The 19,914-nt window shown below is 44.3% G+C and overlaps 1 protein-coding gene across 1 annotated transcript in view; it reads left to right on the top strand.

Moving 5' to 3' along the window:
- Positions 1-19,914, top strand: part of LOC8039820 (lysosomal alpha-glucosidase-like) — a 146,242-nt gene that overhangs the window by 15,752 nt on the left and 110,576 nt on the right. The window contains exons 5-6 of the mRNA XM_040211016.1: positions 10,160-10,398; positions 16,047-16,178. Coding sequence (XP_040066950.1) covers positions 10,160-10,398; positions 16,047-16,178 — 371 coding nt within the window. The remainder of the gene's footprint in view (positions 1-10,159; positions 10,399-16,046; positions 16,179-19,914) is intronic.

The following is a 19,914-nucleotide window of genomic DNA, read 5'->3' as shown; positions in this document are numbered from 1 at the left end:
TAAGAGCTGCAGTTCAGACCAGTGTTCCAGCATGATTATCGGCAGGTGAATTGTGGCGTATTTTTATCCCGTGAATCTGAATCGTTCTCCCCGAAGATGTATCTAAATGAGAGAAAACGCGAAAAACCTCCGACCAGTCGTGACGTCATACTAGGATCTTTGGGGCGCCAAGCGCGTGTCTTGTCACGTATATTCTCCCGCACTAACACTAGTCGTGACGTATCCTTCTGACCTTTCTGAAAATAGCAAGAGTGCGCGTGCATAGCCTTGAATCGGCGCAAAGATGCGCGAAAGCAGAGAATCCAAAACCCATAGCGTGACTTCACGTCCCGGGAAGGAGGGGCTCGGCGCTACATTAAGAATTAATTTCTGCTGTCTTTGTGCACCAAGTTAAAAAAAAAAAAAGAAATCTTGATATTCGTTATTTCAGAGGCTGAATGAAGCCGATTGAAGTGCTTTTTCTTCAAATAGAGAACCGCTTCAGAATCGCTTTAAATGTAAAGCAAAATGCCAACCATAGACACCCCCCTCTCCTTTCCCACAACGTTTCGTGTTGTTTACATCACTGAACCTCAAATATACGGTCACATAGGCGACAATTCTAGTCCTCGTGTCTTTGTTCGCAACGCACAACACTGCCGTCGCTATGTTGCTTCTATGTTGCTGACACGCAGGAATACAAAATTATGTTGATTGCCGGTTGACACTTGTCATTAGAAAACAGAACCGAACTCAGCATAGAAGAGACGCAGGCACCCGGCAGAAAAACCTGCCTGTCTTAAACGCAGTTTCCGCGGTTTTCATAACGTCGTCAACGCCGAAACGTCCTTCCGCAATCCTGAGCAGGCCATCCTAACCCAGAGTACGTAGCACTGCTGGCACTGCTCCGCAACTTTGTTGGTTTTAACGCCTTCGTTTGCTCGTTTGACAAAATTAGTGGTAAAAACTTCAACGCAACTGGGTTGTTCTGCACGTTTGGACCGAGAGACGTGATTACAGGCGGCCTTCGCTGACGCCGAAGTTCGAGCAAATCAACAACATTTGTTAATGAACGCGCGTAACTTGCTTGAAAAACGATACGGAAAAAAAGATAAGGCGGGAATGTGAACTTTTCTCCTTGTTTGTCCGGAGAAGAAAAAAACCGTCTCGTTCCTCCCTTCTCCTTGTGCCCGCTTGGGGGGCGTCACTAGGAGAGAGAAAAACGCTCCGTTCTAGCTTTCTCTCTCTTTTACTTTTTTTTTCTAAGACAGGAAGGAAACATATTATTTCAGATAAAACGTGCCTATTATTTCATAGAATACATCTCTACTTATCGAATTGCTACCAAACCAAACAGTATTTGGTTACAATCACTGACGCAAACTCCCATTCCGAATTCTCCAACATATAAAACCCCACAGTTGTTGTTTTTAAGATAGAACGTTCTTTTCATCTGAGTTCATCGGCGATGTTCATAATATATACATAGAATATCGTGGCACCTTGTATTATCACTGTATCACAATACCATTGTTTTTATTAAAACAAATATCAAGTTTAAGACCCCAGGTAGTATGCCATAAAAGCGCCTTACTTGGCACAAGCTCGGCATTCCTAGGGGCTTAAATTGAGCGTAATACGGTGTTGCTCTACGGTGTAGTAAGTCTCGGAATACTCTTGCTTCATGTTTTGTGGCTTCTTTTTTTTTTTTGCTCGTTACATAATGGCGATATTGACAGTCTTGAGCGAAAGGTGCCACGCATGAGCAGAAGAATCAGCAGTGACACCAAAATCTGGCACTTGCTTGACAATATATGCCAAGAGATGCCGGATAACAGCCAAACTATCAACAGTGAAGCCTTAAGCGCCGTTAACACACTCGCAACCGAGTACGACCAAGAGAGACAAAACCGGGTTTTCAGCCTGTTGCAACGGCGTACAACCTCCTCCGCAGCAGGGCAGCCCGTCCTCCGCCGTCTCAGGAGGCTTAAAAACCGGTCTTTTTTTTCTCAGTCGTTCTCAATTGCAAGTGTGTGAATGGCGCGTTACTTTGGAGCTTGTTTGGCGAATTATGGTCAAAGGAAACCAATTCTGATACAACCTTGGACTCTTCAAGCTTTTTAAGGCCTTAAACTTCCCGAGAAAAGCCAACTTTTTGGCACGAAGAACTTTGCTACGCTTGGCGAATATAAGTTTACATACTTAAGGTCCTCAGAAGTTTAAATAATGATAGTCATCCTAGAGTTAGCATTTAAACTTTTGCATAGCTAATCTCAGTGCAAAATTTACTACTGGGTGATTTAAGATAATATCGACCAAATGGTGGCTGGTCGACATTTTTACATCACCTGATGTTTTTATATGCCATTTAATAGTGTCTGGTATAAACAAGGAGGAGGAGTAAACTTTTATTGATTGCAAGAGACTTTTGTTCTTTGGGGGCCCTTAGTCCAGGGCTCCAGTGCTCTGTGCCGGAGCCTTCGCCCTTTGTACCACCATTTGCTGGTCGTCAGGGGAGGTGCTGAGCAGCGCAGCTTCCCAGGTCTCGTAGGAAGGTGGAGAGGAAAGGGGGAGCGAGGGGTTGGAGAGACACGGCCAAGTGACATGATACAGGGATGGGTACTTTCCGCATTGTGGGCAAGTATCAGGATATTTGTTGGGGTAAAATTTATACTGGAGTGCCAAATGTTTGAATGCTGCCATCTGTAACTGACGCCAGGTCGTGGCCTGCTCGCGAGTTAGTGAGTGATGAGGCGGAGGATATTTGAATCGTTGGCCGCGTTGAAACGCCACGACTTCGGGGAAAGGGATTGCGAGAGGCCAGGAATCTTCGGTGGATTGGTCCGTGTCCGCGTCGGGTGCCCGGATAGTGCAAGCTCGGGCGACGGCGTGTGCATGCCGATTTCCTTCGACGGATTTGTGACCTGGGGTCCAGACCAGAGCCACCTTGGGGAGGGGTGGGCCTTTCGTTTGGAGAGCGTGAAAGGCTTGGGGTGACATGCGACCAGCTCTGAAACGTCGAATAGCCGTTCGGGAGTCGGTAAGGAGTGTGATGTGGTGGGGGCCGTTCGCAACTATTGCTGGGGCTATGGCCATCTCTTCGGCGACTGCTGGGGTTCTTGTGCGCACCATTGCTGTAGTGAGGGTCTTCTTGTCTTGTCCAATGACGCTGACGGCTGCCATCGACCGGTCCGGGTACATTGCTGCATCTGTGTATCTGACGTCCTCTTTATGTATGCCGTAAATCCGTTGAAGTGCTTTCGCTCTGGCCGCACGCCGTCCTGCGTGGAGCGTTGGGTTCATGTTACGTGGAATCGGGATTGTCTGCATTAGCTCGTGGATTTCTACGGGCAGCTGTACGGTCTCCCTCATGGATTCTGGTACTGTGTATCCGAGAGAGTGTAGCACGTACAGACCTGTTGATGTGGTCGCGAGTCTCTTTGCTTGGTTTCGAAGTTGAGCTTCGGCCAATTCGCGGTATGTGTTGTATAGTCCTTTGTTGAGTAACTTATCGGTGGATGCGTAAAGGGGGAGTCCGAGAGCGATCTCGAACGCCTTACGGATGATGACGTCCAGTCTCTCCTCGTCCCTCTTCATCAGGTTCAGGTATGGTGCTGCGTATGTGATTCGGCTGACGATAAGGGCTTGGGTCATGCGGATGAGGTCTGCTTCCTTAAGGCTATGCCTACGACTTGTGATCCTTCCCATCATACGCATGATCTGGGTAGTAGATTGCTAGAGAAGGTGCCTAGTGTGGGTCGCTCCTCCGTCGTGTTGGAGGTAAAGTTGAATGTCCGCCGTCGACGTTTGAGGATTGGATTTTCGTCCCCGCTTGCGTGTGCGTACGATGAGGAGTTGAGATTTTTTGGGAGCACACTCGAGGTTGCCTGCCTTGAGGTGGTGTTGTACTGAGTCGACGGCTTCCTGCAGCGAGTTCTGTTTGTCCCCGTCCGAGCCCGAGGTCGTCCATATGGTCAGGTCATCCGCGTACAGGGAATGTTTGATGTGTGGAATGCATTCTAGCTGCGCCGGGAGCTGTCACATCGCTAGATTAAAGAGAGTCGGTGAGAGCACGGAGCCTTGTGGCGTGCCCTTTCCCGGGACCTCAAGGACGTCCATGCGGATGGATTCAACGCCGATGGTGGCTGTGCGGTGTGAGAGGAAGTCTCGGACGTATTGGTAGGTTCGCTGTCCACAGTTGGTAGAGGCCAGGTTCTGAAGGATCAAAGTGTGGCTTACGTTGTCGAACGCTCCCTTGACGTCCAGGACCACGACAGCTTGCGTGGTGGTGCGCGAGATGTTGTCGAGGATGCCTTCCTTGAGTTGGATGAAGACGTCCTCTGCGGACGGGTGGGCTCGAAAACCGAACATGGTGTGTGAGAACACTTTCCTGTCTTTGATGTGAGGTTGCAAACGGTTTAAAACGACATGTTCGAAGAGCTTGCCTAGACACGAAGTCAGGTGGATGGACTTGAGGTTGTCCAGGTTCGGGGCTTTACCGGGTTTGGGGACAAGTCCGACCTCTGCGTGTTTCCATTCTGCAGGAAGTTTTCCTGACGCCGGCACGTCGTTGAAGTAATGGGTTAGGGTAGAGTATGAATTTGCGTCGAAGTTTCTGAGGAGGGGGTTCTGAATTTTGTCCCTACCCGGCGAGGTGTTCCGCGTTAGGTCTTGCGCTGCCCGCACAACCTCGGCCTCAGTGAAAGGTCGGTCCAGTTATGGGTTAGTTAGGCCGTCGTAGTTTGGGTATTCGGCGCTGGGTGCTTCCCCAATGTATCTGTTGATCAACTTGTGCAGGATTTCTTCGTTTGAGCTCTTGAAGTTGTGGCCACTATCTCGCGAAGTGTCTGACTGGTGTGGTTCTTGCTCTTGGTCGGATCGAGCAGATGGCGGATGAGCGACCATGTCCTCGCCGTACCGAATGTCCCGTGTAGTTTGTTGGTCATGTGGTGCCAGTTGGATTGGGCCAGCTGCGTGGCGTATGGGAGCGCTTCTTCCGTCAGCTGGGCAATTTTGATCTTGAGTTTATCCACGCTTAGGTTTGACCAAAAAGCGAATTTAGAGACAGGAGAAATCGTAAGACAAGAAAAGGTGCACTGTTGCATTTTAATGCGCAGTGATGGAGGGGGCACGTTTGAAACTGGATAACTTAAAGAATAAAATGAGAAGAATTCTAATACTTTTTAAAAACAGAACATGGGTACAGCTTGCTTGTAACATAAAGTAATAATATTTATATAAACGTTATTTATATTTCTAAAAATGGCCAAACATGCCTGCTCAAATGACAAATGGCGAATTTGGAGGTCTGTATCTCGTGAAACAATTTATTCATTATCACATCATTCGCCAGTAGTACTCTACGTATATATGGCTCTTATTAAAAAAAAAAAATAAGATTGGGTAGTTGAGTGATACGATAGTCGGAATAAATTAGGCGATTACGGGGAAACAATCTAACAACGAAACGTTCCGATGCAAATAAAAAAACGAAAGCTCCACCTTCGAATGTTTAAAATTTGGGTACCCTGTCATACTCTATTTTGACATTCATTTCTATTAAAAAGATGTTGCATTGTTTTATTCATAAAGAATACACAACTCCCCAAAGTAGTGTCCTTTTTCACAGTCTACACTTAGCAGTGCCCTATAGGAGAGGTGGCTCTGCGTTCCAGTTTCAGGAAACTAACACACATCTTTCATATATATTTATTCAGATGAAGTCACTGACAACTAGAGCAATCGGTCACACACTAAAAGTGAGGAGAAACTATATACATCATTTTACATACCTCGTACAAAGAGGTATACTGGAGACTATATGATTCGAGAAAAGATGATGCAGTGTTAAGTTTTACTTTCCGGTATAATTTATAGTTGAAGAAAACAACTTTACTCCCACACACAAAAATAAAGATTGAATACTAAAATTGTTTACGTTAGGTAGGTATATTCGGGGACAAACCATTTTAGGTGAGTGGTGCCATCGCGGCGGACTGTAAGAGCTTCGGTACTCTCGGTGTACAAATGGATCGTGGCTGGCCGAGATATTTAATTCTGCGCGAGGACAACGTTTCGTGATTCTCATATGATGATCAGATAAATATTATAAGCTATCATCAAATAAAATAGTAGGTTAAATACCCCGCAAAGAAAACTGTGATCAATAAGATAACCCTGCATTCAAAATGAGCAGTCTTTGGGGCATCAAATTCGGCACTTTACACTGAGGCTTTCCTGAATGTACCCTTTTAATAAAGTTTCTTCCAACCAGATACGACTGTCCGTGCTACATATATGTCACGGGTTCCTTCTCTTGATGACTTGCAGAGCCGCCACGCGTGCCAAGGCTGAATGCCAGGAAAAGAGCGCACCGTCAGCCACCCTTCCTTTTTTTGCTGTTGACGATACCGAACAAGCTCATTTTCGTCCAAATACGCAAGATGCACCCAGTTTCTCAAATAGAACGCTCACCATTGTCCTGGTCGTCTGAATATGAAACGTTATCTCAGGTTGTTCAGCGTGGCCTGGTGCTTCGAGAGTCCGCCAACTCCGTCGCATGCATTTTCCTATGTCCAGATGCAGAAAATAGTAACTGGGCTTGTGGGCAATCATTCTGTGCAAACTGGTGAAGCTGGTAGCAATTCTTAAAATGACTGGCGGCCCCGTCACTTACGTACGTCACCTGCGAGTATACCACAACGTTGCCTTCAACTCACTCTTGCATTTTTTCTAGAGCCGAGCACATGAGAGCGACGTCGTCAGACAGGTCCTCACTGATGATAGCACCGCGATTTGTAGATTTTCTTGACGTCTCTGCACATGTAAATATCGTAACTCTTTTTTTTCGGTGGTATGCTTTAAAATTGTGAGGAAGCACGATGGTACAGTTGTCAGCAAAGTCTAAATGAAAAACAATGCTCCCGCGTTGCATGCAGCTGCTTTTCATCGTAGATCGCTTTATCTTGCGTTTGTCGGATCTGGCTGTGAAATATGCAACTTTCAACCGTTACCTTAACGACTTTTAGAAAAATCTCAGAATACAACGTTTTTTTCGTTTTTTTTTACAAGGTTGTTTGATTTTCATGTTGTAAGCACAATCTCTTCATCCTCTGGGACATGAACTTCCTCGAGTATAAGGGACTGGCCTTTTGGGCAGTGATCACAGTCTCCTTAAAGACACGGACTTGTTAGTGGGTCGCAGAGAAATGCTGAGTTCATTTCACAAGTCTTGAATGTTGAGCCTGTAACGTTCTGTTCAGCGGCAATACAAAGGTAATAGTTGTCGCAGCGCACAGAAACGCACACTTCCTGAAGGCCTCTCGGATTGAGCGTGTAAGGAAGCGCTTTGGCACGAACGTTTTCTCCCCTTTGTACCAAGGTCCCAAGCTTTTGGTTGGGACCTTGGTGCGAACATTGTAGCTCGTCTTCCGTGAAGTACTCTAGGGCAGCAGACAGGTTCTCAAGGCTCACCTTGCTCTTCGTGTAAGGATCCGGCTCATACCACGCGCCATGCTTTTTCTTACGTAAAACGTAAACACTGTCGCCATGTTAACCTGTCATAGGTTAACATGGCGACAGTGTTTACGCTTTATTGTATTTATGCGGGTCTCGAGTATTTGGGGGTTCTGCTCTGTGTCGGTGTGCCTCCGTGTGCCTCATATTATCGCCCGTGGAGCCATCGAGTGGGATGGCGACAGGCACGTCTGCTCAGTAAACAGGCATCGGCCGCCATATTTTGCTGGTGGAAGCGAACTCTCTCATCCTTGAAAGCGTACAGGGAAATGCGAAAAAATATTGTATCATCCGCTTTGTCAAAACTAGCGACGAGTGTCGTTTGCTACTTCCGTCAACTACTGCGTCATAATCGTGATCTTCGCGGGGTAATGATTGTTGCTAGCCACAGAACACAATCACGCAGAAAGGGAATGGTTGAATATATTTTTATTCCAGATATAAGTCAGGGATATATATATAAGAGGGAGAGAGATGGAGATAGAGGGTGAGAGAGAGGAGCATAATGGTGCTGTAGGAAACTAAAGTAAGCAAACTTCTCAGAGGCCGATGGCTGCAGGATCTCTTCTTGGATCACTAGTTTGTAATATGATAGCTCTTTGCACACAGTAGTTTCTACTCAATTTTAGCGAGTAAATGATTTTTAGAGGCATCAATGGCCTTTATTGAATAAAAATATATCAAAGATGTGTGTTAGTTTCATGAAACTGGAACTCAGAGTCACTTTTTTCTATAGGGCAATGCTAAGTGTAAGCTTTGAAAAAGGACCTTACTTTGGGGTGTTGTTTCTTCTTTCTCAATAAAAAGATGCAACCTGTTGTCAATCGAAATGAATGACGAAACAAAGTATAATAGGGTACCCAAATAAAAAAAAAAGTCGAAGGTGTATTTTTTTTTACTTGCATCAAAATTTTTTTTTCGTTTGATTTTTCCTTAAGTTTGCCTAAATATATCCCTACTATCGCATCACTCGGATACTTCATTGTTTTTTTAATAATAGCCGCGTACAAGTAAAATACTATCTGCAACTTATATCATAAGCATTAAATTATTTCACAAGATACAGGCATCCAAATTTTGCCTATTGCCGTTCGAGCTTGCATGTTTGGCGATTTCTGCAAAAATGAATAAAACTTAAATAAATAATATCACTTTATATTCCAGGCAAGCTGTACACGTAGTTTGCGTCTAAACAGTATTACAATTTTGACAATGTTATTGTTTTAGTTATTCGCTGACATACGTGCCCCCTCCATCAGTGCTCCTTAATGCAACTGTCCACCTCTTCATGCCTTACGATTTTTCCTGAACCCAAACTTTTTTTTCTGGTCAAAACTGAGTTTGCATTCCTTTATAACAGATACTAGACAATAGCATATAAAAATATCAGTTGATTTAAAAATGTCGGCCAGCCACCCTTTGGTCGATTTTATCTGAAATCACCCTTATTTGTATCCAGCCCATGGAGAAAAAGAGACAGTCAAAAACTCTCAAATATTAGAAAAAAGAAAGAAAAAGAAAAAACTAAGATGCTGAATATCTTAGTTTGGTGCATTAGCATTACAACTTTATATACTGTTCTCAAGCTATATTACTATAATAAAGGAGTAATTTGTATTGCCATAAATTATTTTTGGTGTTCAGTTATACAAAATTCAACTGCTCAATGTATTTATCTGATAGAGTGGAGCCATTAATAATGGTAGCCAATAATGTTTCAACGAATTTTGCGCAAGAAGGTCCTTATGTGAAAAAAAATTCACAAACTGTGCTTCAGTGCAACACGTTCATTTTTATGTTTACTTGAGCTAATAATGCTAATTTTTACACATTTATGTACTATTCCTTTATTATATTTATTCACATATTTAATTCAGGAGCGAGAAAGCGTAGTAACAATTAATGCATAACTCTGGCACCCTCGCGATACTTTAGGAATGTATTAGGAAAATTATTTTATACGAATTATAACTACCTAATATAATTCATGCCAGGAATTCCAACATTTCAGCTGATAATTCACTGACCTCTCAAATTATGACTTTAACGTATTTATAATATTGTGATGGCACCGACGAGCCTGTGCAAATTTAGCATTTTTTAAACACTTGGGCTGGATGATGAACGTAAAGAAACCAAAGTATCTACAGGCTTCTGCTACAAATCACATACACATTTAATTGATGTACTCATTATTCCTCTTAAGTACAATAATACAATGTAAAGAGGATCTCTATTGAAATCGAAATTTACGTTTACCCCTCTCCCTTACATATCTAAACAAGTTATACGAATGAATGTGCATAATATTACATTTTTCTCTTCGTAACATATCCATGCGTATCGAATACTTATATTCACGATCTACGCAAATTAATTCAAAGACATTCAAAGCAAAAAAAAAAGCTGCGGATCTCTCCACAGCCCATCAATTTTTACTCTCTTTTTCTTTCTCTATCTATATCATTCATGGCCAATATAAATTAATTACAATTAATTCACTTACATTTTTCCTAATACACACGCAAACACAAATGCACATCGTATACCTCCAAAATGTTACGTTCAGCATGCGATTTGGTAAAAAATGTCGAAGTCGTTCCGCCTTCAAAACAAAACAAAAAATTTAAATGCTGTTACATTTGTACAATGTCATTTTCCGCAGAGGTTGTACTGCAACCGACACCGGCAGCCACATTCCGCACCATCGGGGGCATCCTGGACATCTTCGTTTTCGTCGGACCGACCCCAGCCAAGGTGGTGCAACAGTACCAGCACGTGGTCGGGCTGCCCGCCCTGCCCCCTTACTGGAGTCTCGGCTTCAACCTGTGTCGTTACGAGTACGGGTCGCTCGACAGGACGCGTTTCATCATGGAGAAGAACATCGAAGCGCAGATTCCTCTGGTTAGTACGACACGCTCGCGCTGCGGTCTTCTGCCTGCGGCATGACGGTCTCGGAGACATTCGTACATTAAAAACGCAGCATTAGAATTCAGCAGTGGAATCCAGGTGTGCACGGGTTATGAAAGGCAGTAAATTAGAATTATAAAGGACAGTAAATGAACTGAACAAAACACGCCACTATGCTCAGTTTGACTTTAAGTACGGCCGCAGAAGACGCAAAGGATATGATCGAGGAAATCAAGCAGTGGCGAAATGTGCATGGCCAAGGCCCTGATAGTTTTAGTGCGTTTGACATTACCGACTAAACCAATCACGCATGTGGAAGGCACCACGACCTTTCATTTTTCGTGCGCGTGATTGGCTTAGCCGATCATTCCAAACCTACAAAGACAACGAGCGCCGTGGCAATGCACAGTTGGCGCTGCATCGTTGCATCCATAGGACTGTAGTGTGTGATGCGGTCGGAGCTGGCATGAAAACTGAGTGAAGTTACGCAGCATCAGGAAATATGCGTGAAGTTTTAAAGTATGCGATGTACTTTAGCGCAACAATTGAAAACGAGCGTGTTGGTTAATAGATACAAAACTTGAAAGTATGAAACAGAGAGGACGAGGACGGGGACAGGACATCTTTCAAAGAAAGATGTCCTGTTCTCGTTTTCGTCTTCTCTGTTTTATACTTTCAGGTTTTGTACTTTAATGCAAACTCCTATCTCCAAAATGTTGTTCGTTCATTAGTCCGTGCGCGCATTTTGCTCTTTTGTTTTGCGGGAAAAATTGACGTCCCGTAACGAAAACACTAGTTCAGTTTACCCGTCAAATTTAAAGAGAAAATTATTTAAAAAAAAAGGGTTCTTCACTTACCGAAAAATATTTACCGTCTTTTATACAAATTTAAACTGCCGCGCCTTAGGCACCACACTCCATGCATTGTAGACACTTTGAGTTAGAATTCGCTTCCATGAAGTTTTTCATTATTATTAGGTTTAGAGTAAATAGTCAACGTGAGACTAGAAAATACAAAGTATGTAGTACAAATGTCATTCCAACTTCTGAAACGTCAACGTACCAAACTTATACTGAGTGTTTATGGGGAAGCAGCACGAGTGTTTTTTTAACGCAAAAATAAACTCCGCAGAGTCGAATGCCCAATATTCTCCCTAATGCAGCGCAATCAGTGGGTATTTGGTGCTAAAAGTTAAGCATTTACCGTTACCTCTTTCAAGCGTAAAGGCACGACCACATTGGCGTTTCGGAGGCCTGCGGCGCGACGGTTGTCGCTGCCGGTTGCCGGCGGAAACCAGTTTTCGGTAGGGATGCCGCGAACTTTTTTCGAATCGAAGTTTCGATGCGAAGTTTCGATGATCGAATCAAGTGGTTCGAAAGGTTCGAAAGATTTCGATTTTTCGAATTGTCTATGATGTAAAATTCGACGGAGGTCGATTTTTCGAACTTGTTAAGCTAAGAAGTTCGACGCTTTTCGAACCGTCGAACTTATTACGCTAAAAACTTCGTTCTTTTTCGAACTTTCGAACTTATTGCGCTGCAAGGTTCGATGCTTGTTGAACTTTCGAACTTGACTGACCAAAAAATTCGATGAATATCGAATTTTCGAACTTACTTATCAAGAGAAATCGAAAAGTTTCGAACTTTCGAATTCTGAAAAGTCAGAAGTTCGACGAACTGCGAACTTTTAGGGTAAAAATTCGACGTTCGTCGAACTTCGAAAGACCGGTGGACGCCGTGGTTTCATTTGATTTCAAGTAGTGGGGTACATTCGTAATTTTTTTTTTCTCGAATTTTTACACGCGGTGCTGCGTTCCTTACGAAAGACAATGTCGTTTATTTCAATGTTCTGGCATGCTTAGGTTTAAAGAAATAAATCCCCGAAGGGGCGAGGAAGGACGACGGGTTTTTGACGATTATCATTTGTGCCAGATTTGAAGCACGCTGCAGCCGGAGCTATTTATGGTAGATATGTTATACTTTTTAAGAATGATCTATGTATAGCCTAGGTAAGTGCCGTCTTAAGATGTGATTATTGTTATTTAACGTGAGTTTCGAAGAAATGTCCAGACATGTATCTGCATGCAATTATGACCTAAACTTGATATTTATTTTCGTCTAAGTTGTTTGAGGTATCGCATTTAAATTAACACCACAGACAGTACATATCATTGCCATCTGCAGAATACAAAATAATATATTTATTGTTTTTTCACGTTAAGGAATAAATTCACTCATGGGAGAAGATTTCTAATAGTGTTCAAGTTGAGCACGTCATTAAAGGAAAAAAAAATTTTTTCGCTTCACGTTCCTGGGACGTGTTTCTTTTAGCCTGTACACATTTTGGTAAAAGAAACTTGTTTCGAAGTTCTGAACCTCTGAATATGCAAGAATAGAACACTTCCGACGATTTCTTAATAGTTTTTTTTTTCTCCTGCTTTTTATTCTCGCATTTATTCTTTTTTTTTTTTTTTTTTTTTTACTATCGGCACAGGTGTTTAGGTCGAAAAGACAGCTTTGAACTTCCGAACCACTAAGCATGTGACGAGCAGTGCCTTCTGAGAACGAGCTTCTAACAATGACCATCTACGCAACCTTTTATGCAGTGAAGAGCGACAGTAGCAATACATATGCATAAATAATTTCAAATTAAAATAACCTCGACCACGCCCTCTTTCCCCGTATTGTTTTTTTTAACAGTCCGAAATACCTGCAAGGGGAAGAAGGAGGCTGAACCCCCCCTCCCCTCCCCCCCCCCCCCCCTCCCCCGCTACCCTCTTTCCCCCCCGTTTTTCCTCTTCCGACGCCACTTGTATGGTAGAACGCTCCTCGACCTCGAGTTGTGCCGGTTTTTGTGCTTTTTGCGAGGCGATTCCTCCGTCCTAGAAAATAAACCTCCAGGACAATTATAAACTTCACCGGATCGGATTACTACCAGCGTGCAAGGGGTGGCGAGCTAGTTTGCCAGGTGGCTTCAAGGTTTTTCTGAACCTCAACCTCCTGCTCGCCCCGGGCCGTTTCGAACTGGATGAGTCTCGTAAAACAGTGTGTTCGTGCAATCACTACTGCGTGATGCAGGTTAAAGACCCCCCCCCCCCTCCCTCTCCCCCCCCCCCCCCCCCCCCCCCCGGGGCTGGCGGTCACAATTCTGCACTGGCAAATATTCTAGCACGTCCGGGACACTCGTCGCCTCATTTAATTGCCCGACCAACTTCGCAGAATCTAGATATCACACCCTAACTTTTCTAAACTTGATTTGGTGAAAACCAGTGAGTTGTGAAAACGTTATTTGAAACTGAAACTGTGGAAAAACTTGAAAATCGGACTTCGAACTTTGAAAACTTGAATTAAAAAAAAATTCAAAATCATCAAAGTTTTTTTTTTTTTTTTTTTTTTTTTAATTTAGCGTTAAAAGAGAATCGAAACCTTCGAACTTTTCGAACTTTATGCAGAAAGAAATTCGAAATCTTCGAATTGTTCGAACTTCATGTCTATAAAAATTCGAAGCGTTCGAAGTTTTCGAATTTTTTTTCCAAAGAATTTCAAAATCTTCGGATTTATCGAACCTGAAGTAAAAAAATATTCGAAATATTCGAATTCGAAATTTTAGAAACCGTGAAAGCTTCGAAATTTTCGATTTCGAAACTCCGCTGTGGTCAAAAGTTGCGAATTTTTCGAAATCGAACCTCGGTCGGTACGAAAATATCGAAATTTTTCGAAATCGAACCTCAGTTTGCTTCGCAAATATCGAAACCTTTCGAAATCGAACCTAGGGTGGTTCGCGACATCCCTAGTTTTCGGCTTCAACGTCACGACGTGCGGCGCCGCACACCCAACCGCTCCTTGCGCGGTTCAGAGCTCAGTGCCGCACGCCGCAGAAGAGAGGAGCCAATGGGAGGTGGCGTAGATAGTGACGTCGCGATGCCGTGGCAACGCTCAAGCCGGTCCTCGGCGCGTCTCGAAGCGAAGGACGTGTTTCGTGTCGTCTGCTCCCCCTATTTCCCCCGGATGCCTTCCCCAGCGGAGCGGTTCCGTGAAACTAACCGCTGGGAAATTATAGGAGAGGAATTCGGAATTACAAGTGAGTTTCTCCGTGGCACTTGTTGCATGTCGTCTCTGTTGTGACGGATGTCGTGTTGATTTGGTGACACTTTCGAGAGTAGCCTTTATCTCTGGCGCGCCGCCGGGGCAGGAAAGCCCCGGCGGCGCGCCAGACCTGTCCTGTCCTTCGGTGTTTCGGTAGAACCAATTCGGCCGGACCCAAACCCTGCGCCTCCTTCCCTTCAAGGCGCGGCGACGTCGCAAGATCAACGAGCAGGCTAGGATAATCATATTCACGCTGATCACCAGGTCATTATGAACTCCTACCGTCTAGACAGCGAGTGCGGAACGGAAGAATTTAACGAAGAGCAGACGGCGAAAGAGCGGGAAATCCGACGGGAGGCGCGATCGCGGGATCCAGTGCTGTCACGTGACGCCTGCAAAGCGGAGGCCGATGTGGACTCCTCGCGTTGGGACGCCGGACGGCAATGCCGCCCGGCGGCGCCGTTCACGCTAGTGTGGTCGGGCCTTAACATGCCAGTTTCGAAAACAGTTAAGTGAGAAAATGAGTGCCAACAGAGCCCGTGCATGCATATAGATTAATGAAGCCTGCTACCAAGAATAAACCTCGTAAACTAAATCAAAACTAAAAAAAAAAAAAAAAAAATACGATTGCGTATACGTTTTGTATTAGATAATGTCAGGTGCTGAAACGTTATCATCGGCATGATCACAGCTTCTCGGGCTACATATGAGCCGATACTAAGCGTTCGAAGCAAAAATAATGTTCTTCGCTGGTGCAAATACTCTAATAGTTGTTATTTCTTATTTTTACGAGGGGCGGTTGTTAAGGGCGATTTTGTCAGTTCTGGAACTGCCGCACAGTGCTAAAATTGTTAACGCAGTGCTTCCGCTCACCTTTGGAGACATTGTGAGCATGTGAAGCTTTATGCTCAGACGCAAAACGAAGATTTATTTTTTAGATTTAATCGCATGTGTTCGATTCCGTCACTCGTCGACTGAGCTCAAGATATCCTAGTGCTCTGTGAAAAAGTAAACTCACAATCGTGTTTTAAATTGAAGTATTTGTAAATTTATGTAGAGCATGTGCGTCATTCGTACGCTTGAGGACGACCGCTTGATAATAAGGCGCATATGAACTTTGCTTATGTTACTGGTGCGACCGAGGAAACTAAATGCACTCTAGTAAACAGGCGACGTCAGCCTCGGCGGTTTAAGCTCACTTTTTCCTCTTGTAACATTTGTTTGATTAAAGAACACTGCTACAAGTTTCTCTACTTTTATTTTTTGAGATAATAAAAACTTGTTAGGTAAGATATACGATAATAAAAAAATGTGTGAATCATTGTAAATTTGGTCGTCAAAGTTCAAATTAAATAAAACCCCAAAAATGCGTGTATCTGTCAAAAGCATATGTAAAAAAAAAATAATTAGTTGATAGCACCTTTTAAAGCAATAGCCACCGCCAGTAGGGAAGGCAGGCGTGAATAGTCCCCGGCCAACGTTAATAGCATAATCCTACTAATCTTCTCTTCTTTTTTGCGGTTTTGAAAAAAAACAAAAAAACTGTACTACCCCCAGGACGTCCAATGGAATGATATCGACTACATGGAACGACGCAACGGCTTCACCTACGATAACGTCAGTTTTCACGGCCTGCCAGAGTTTGTCGATCGGATCCATTCATCTGGTCGTCACTACGTCATGATATTCGTAAGTAGCTTTTGTGTCTGCTCTTTCAAGTCTCAACACATGAACAATTTCTCAATTACCAATTCAGAACTTAAGACTACGTGGACACCTTCGTAGCGCTCCATAAAATAAAAGTTCACGTGATTGGCATAATTCTCTCCTGAAGCCGATTTTGCTATAATCGATGAAAGGCTAAGGGTAAAATGGAAGCGCCTCCCGCCTTTCTGTCCTTTGACATAGCGGACGCTGCAGGCTAGACGATGCTTCGTGCGGTTCGGAAAGTGACTTTCTTCAATACATATGAGCACATATGTGCAGTGTCCCGAAATTTAGCTGTGATTTCTTCTACAAAATGGGGCCTAGAAACATACACGGTTTTTATGCGATCGGCGGCACGGCGCCTCCGGAAGGGCAGGGCGTCCGCAGACTCCCGGCGTCGTAATCGACGTAGACCTAGACGTCGACCTAAACGTCGAGTTTGACGACGTCCTCCATTATGTCGTCCTAGACTTGGTTCTTGAAACCGAACCAGTGATAGGCGTCGTCTTTCACGTCATCCTCTGGGATGTCGCCCTTGAGGTCGTCTTAAAAGCCGTCCTGGAGGTCGTCTTTAAGATCGCCCTAGAGGTTGTTCTAGACGTTGTCTTCGACGCCGTCCTCGATTCGGTGTTTGACGTCGTCCTTGAGGTCGTCTTAGAGATCGACCCAGATGTCATATTTGACGCCTTACTCGACGTCGTCCTAAAGGCCCGACCCCATGGACATGCTTTTCACGCGCTTCATCGGCACCCGCGTCTCTCCTAGTGTTGGACAAAATACTCGAAAACAGTATTTAAACTCCGAAATACCCTGCACTATAAAGTATTTAAAATACAACTCAAGTTACTTCCACAGTATAGTATCTTGGGTAGAATACAAATACTTATAAATGTATTAGAATTACTTTTGAAGACACTCACTGCCTAATTTGCAGACATGTGCAAATTAAACTAAAAAGTTAGTTTGGTTAAGTTACTGAGTATCGACGCCAAAAGTAATTAGAGTAGAATAGAGATTACTTATTTGTAATAGTAATCGAGTAAACTACTAACAACTGTAAAAATGTAGCAAGTTTCTCTTGAAGTTACTGTCCAAGTTACTTTTTTATATTTTTGTGGTAGCAAAATGAACAACAGTTTTGATCCGTGAAAAACCCTGCGAGCCTAAAATAAATGCAGTCATTTGATGACGCGTTTCTACCAAAGCTGTTTATTTGCTCGCAGAAGTAATTGACTTTCAAATTTTTTTATCGGAGAGTTTTAATCTTTTCCGTCCAAAGATGTCCCCAGTCAAGCTAAAAAGACACTCGACCCACGCGCTGGATGGAACGGCAGCGTTGAATTTCAAAACCAGGCTGCGCAGGGTCGGGTAAGCGGGTGTCGGCACCTTCGGTGTGCATGACGAAACGTGTTAGGTTTTCTTTGGCTAGAGAGTCTTTTATAACAAACTTTCATTCTTTCCTTTCGGCAAGTTAAGATTGTTATGAATTGCCTCTCCTTATTCCCACGACGTTCGGAAAGCACGCTGGGCAAGTGTACCTGACCGTCAAGAGTTCAAGTCTCGCGCCATGACGATGAGATTATCCGGACTACAGTGCGTCTCGTTGCAGTGCTAGTGCTACGCTAATGAAAAAAAATTGTTTGGGTTTAACAGAAGTTGAAACGAAGTACTGTTGCACCCCGCTGATGGCCAGGTGCAACAAACGCATCTTCCAAGGGTGACTCGCAATCCTCGCCGGTGACTACGGTATCCTGACGCGCCTGACACGCCTGACAACTAAATCCCTTTTAACGAAGTGGAGGTCGCTCTGGCGTGGAAGGTCGGAAGGCCGCGAGGCATTACGTGAACAAGCATCGTTCCTCCTACAGTTACAGCTGGAAACGGGAACGTGCTCCCATGAACGAATTATATCCGTGCCAGCGTTTGTGCGCGGAGGAGTCAGGCTTTGCAATGGAGTATAAGCTGACAACGAGGCGACCATGGGAACAGGCGCCCAGCTGCGAGTTCATTCCAGTGGCTCCTTCCGAGGAACCCCCGAACCGCATGAATCAGAATTCGTCAGAATTCACTGAAGGCAGACAGCATGAAAACAACACCCTCGGAGTGTCCCCGTCTTTCACGGATGCAGCCGGAGGCGCGGCGCCTGCGTTCATTACCGGATTAGGTCAATACCAGAAAAAGGCTTGTTAAGTATCTCTTCCTCCGTTCGTGCGCGCCGGTGTTATGTTTTGGCTGCTCGTCGCCACCTTTGCCCAAGAGCGCCTGTGATGCAGAGTCTACGGCTGCCGAGTATGAGTGCGTGGGGACCGAGTGTGAGGGGACCCCTTGTTCGGAAATGCCACATCATCTGCCGCCGTCTTATTGATTTCTGCGCTCAAACTTTTGTGATGAGCAAAATAATCACTAGGTTTCAAAATTAGTCTGTAATTTGAGTAGAAGTTACCTAAAAAACGTAGTTAAATTAAACTACTTATTACCCAAATAAAGTTGTAATTGAAAGTTACCAATTAAGTTACTCGGAAAAGTAGTTAAACAGAGTAGTTTGAGTAGAGTAGTTGAACTACGTCCAAGTCTGCTATTTTGTATCGACGTCAGTGAAAAACGCAAATATGCAGTTCCGAATCTGGTTTACCAGAATGGTTTATTAGTACGTAACAGTACATAACGGCAAAGAAAAGAATAAGGAACCGAACATCGTACGGCCACTCCATGAAGTTCAACCATAAGGAGCAGGATATGACTTATACATGTCACAAAATATTTCTGGAACAAAAAAAGTTCGAGGACACCTAATCACTTGTTATCAGTTGTGAATGCGAAAGCGTGAATGTCGCTCTACCGCTTCCTTAGTTCGGCTGCGGCGTAGTGGCGTGCACGTTCGTCGGCGGATGGTCGAGAGCGCGCTTCCGTAAAGTGTCCGCGCCGCGCCGCGCTGAGCTCTGCCATGCGACCTCTCCGGAGTCTGCCCGGGCGAGCTCTCCTCTCACCGGTGGCCGCCCCAGTTTGTGCGCTGCACTGCCATAAAGATTGCATGTCTCGCTATTTTTTGCGGGAATTACGCCGCACGACAGCCAATGGGAGCCTCGTCCCTTGATGACGGGCGCCAGCCAATCTGATCATAATCCATCAGAAATCGGCTTCCTTTGGGAAAGGGGATTTTAGGTACCGTTCGGCCAACGTTTGGCGTGGTTTCAAAGCTGATGACGTTGGTTCCTTTCGCTAGACCAGTTAATGCTTTCGCATTAAAAAAGAAGAGAGGACGCTTCAGATATGGTGGCATCGCCGAGTATCACGTCTTGCGGCGCACCTTGGACGCACCGTTTAACTACAATCCAGATTCTGTACATGGGAAGTTCACTATAAACGACCTTGGGATACGGAAATGGGGGAATAAATAACTAACTGACCGGATGATAGCCACGCCACTGGTCGCTCCTTCTTCAAGTATGTTGCGTTCAGAAATGCACTCAAAGTTGGGGGAGGTTTCTGTTGGCGTTCTGAGAGGTCGTCCTTCTCGTATCTTCTCCATTTCTCTGCTTATCAATGTTCGCTTCAAGAAAGAGTTCGCAGAGCAATAAATGCCGGACTGACGAAAAAGAAAAGGAGAAAACTCGACATTTACCGTAGCTGGGTCAAATATACAAGCGAAAAAAACTTTCCTCTTCTTGTGTTCACTTCTCGTTTTATTTCTTTTTTTTTTTTACATTGAAATGTTGGG

Source organism: Ixodes scapularis, unplaced genomic scaffold (genome assembly GCF_016920785.2).
Source record: "Ixodes scapularis isolate PalLabHiFi unplaced genomic scaffold, ASM1692078v2 PGA_scaffold7__128_contigs__length_106722199, whole genome shotgun sequence".
NCBI lineage: Eukaryota > Metazoa > Arthropoda > Arachnida > Ixodida > Ixodidae > Ixodes > Ixodes scapularis.
The sequence above is the reverse complement of the archived record's forward strand: the minus strand, read 5'-3'. Positions and strand labels throughout refer to the sequence as shown.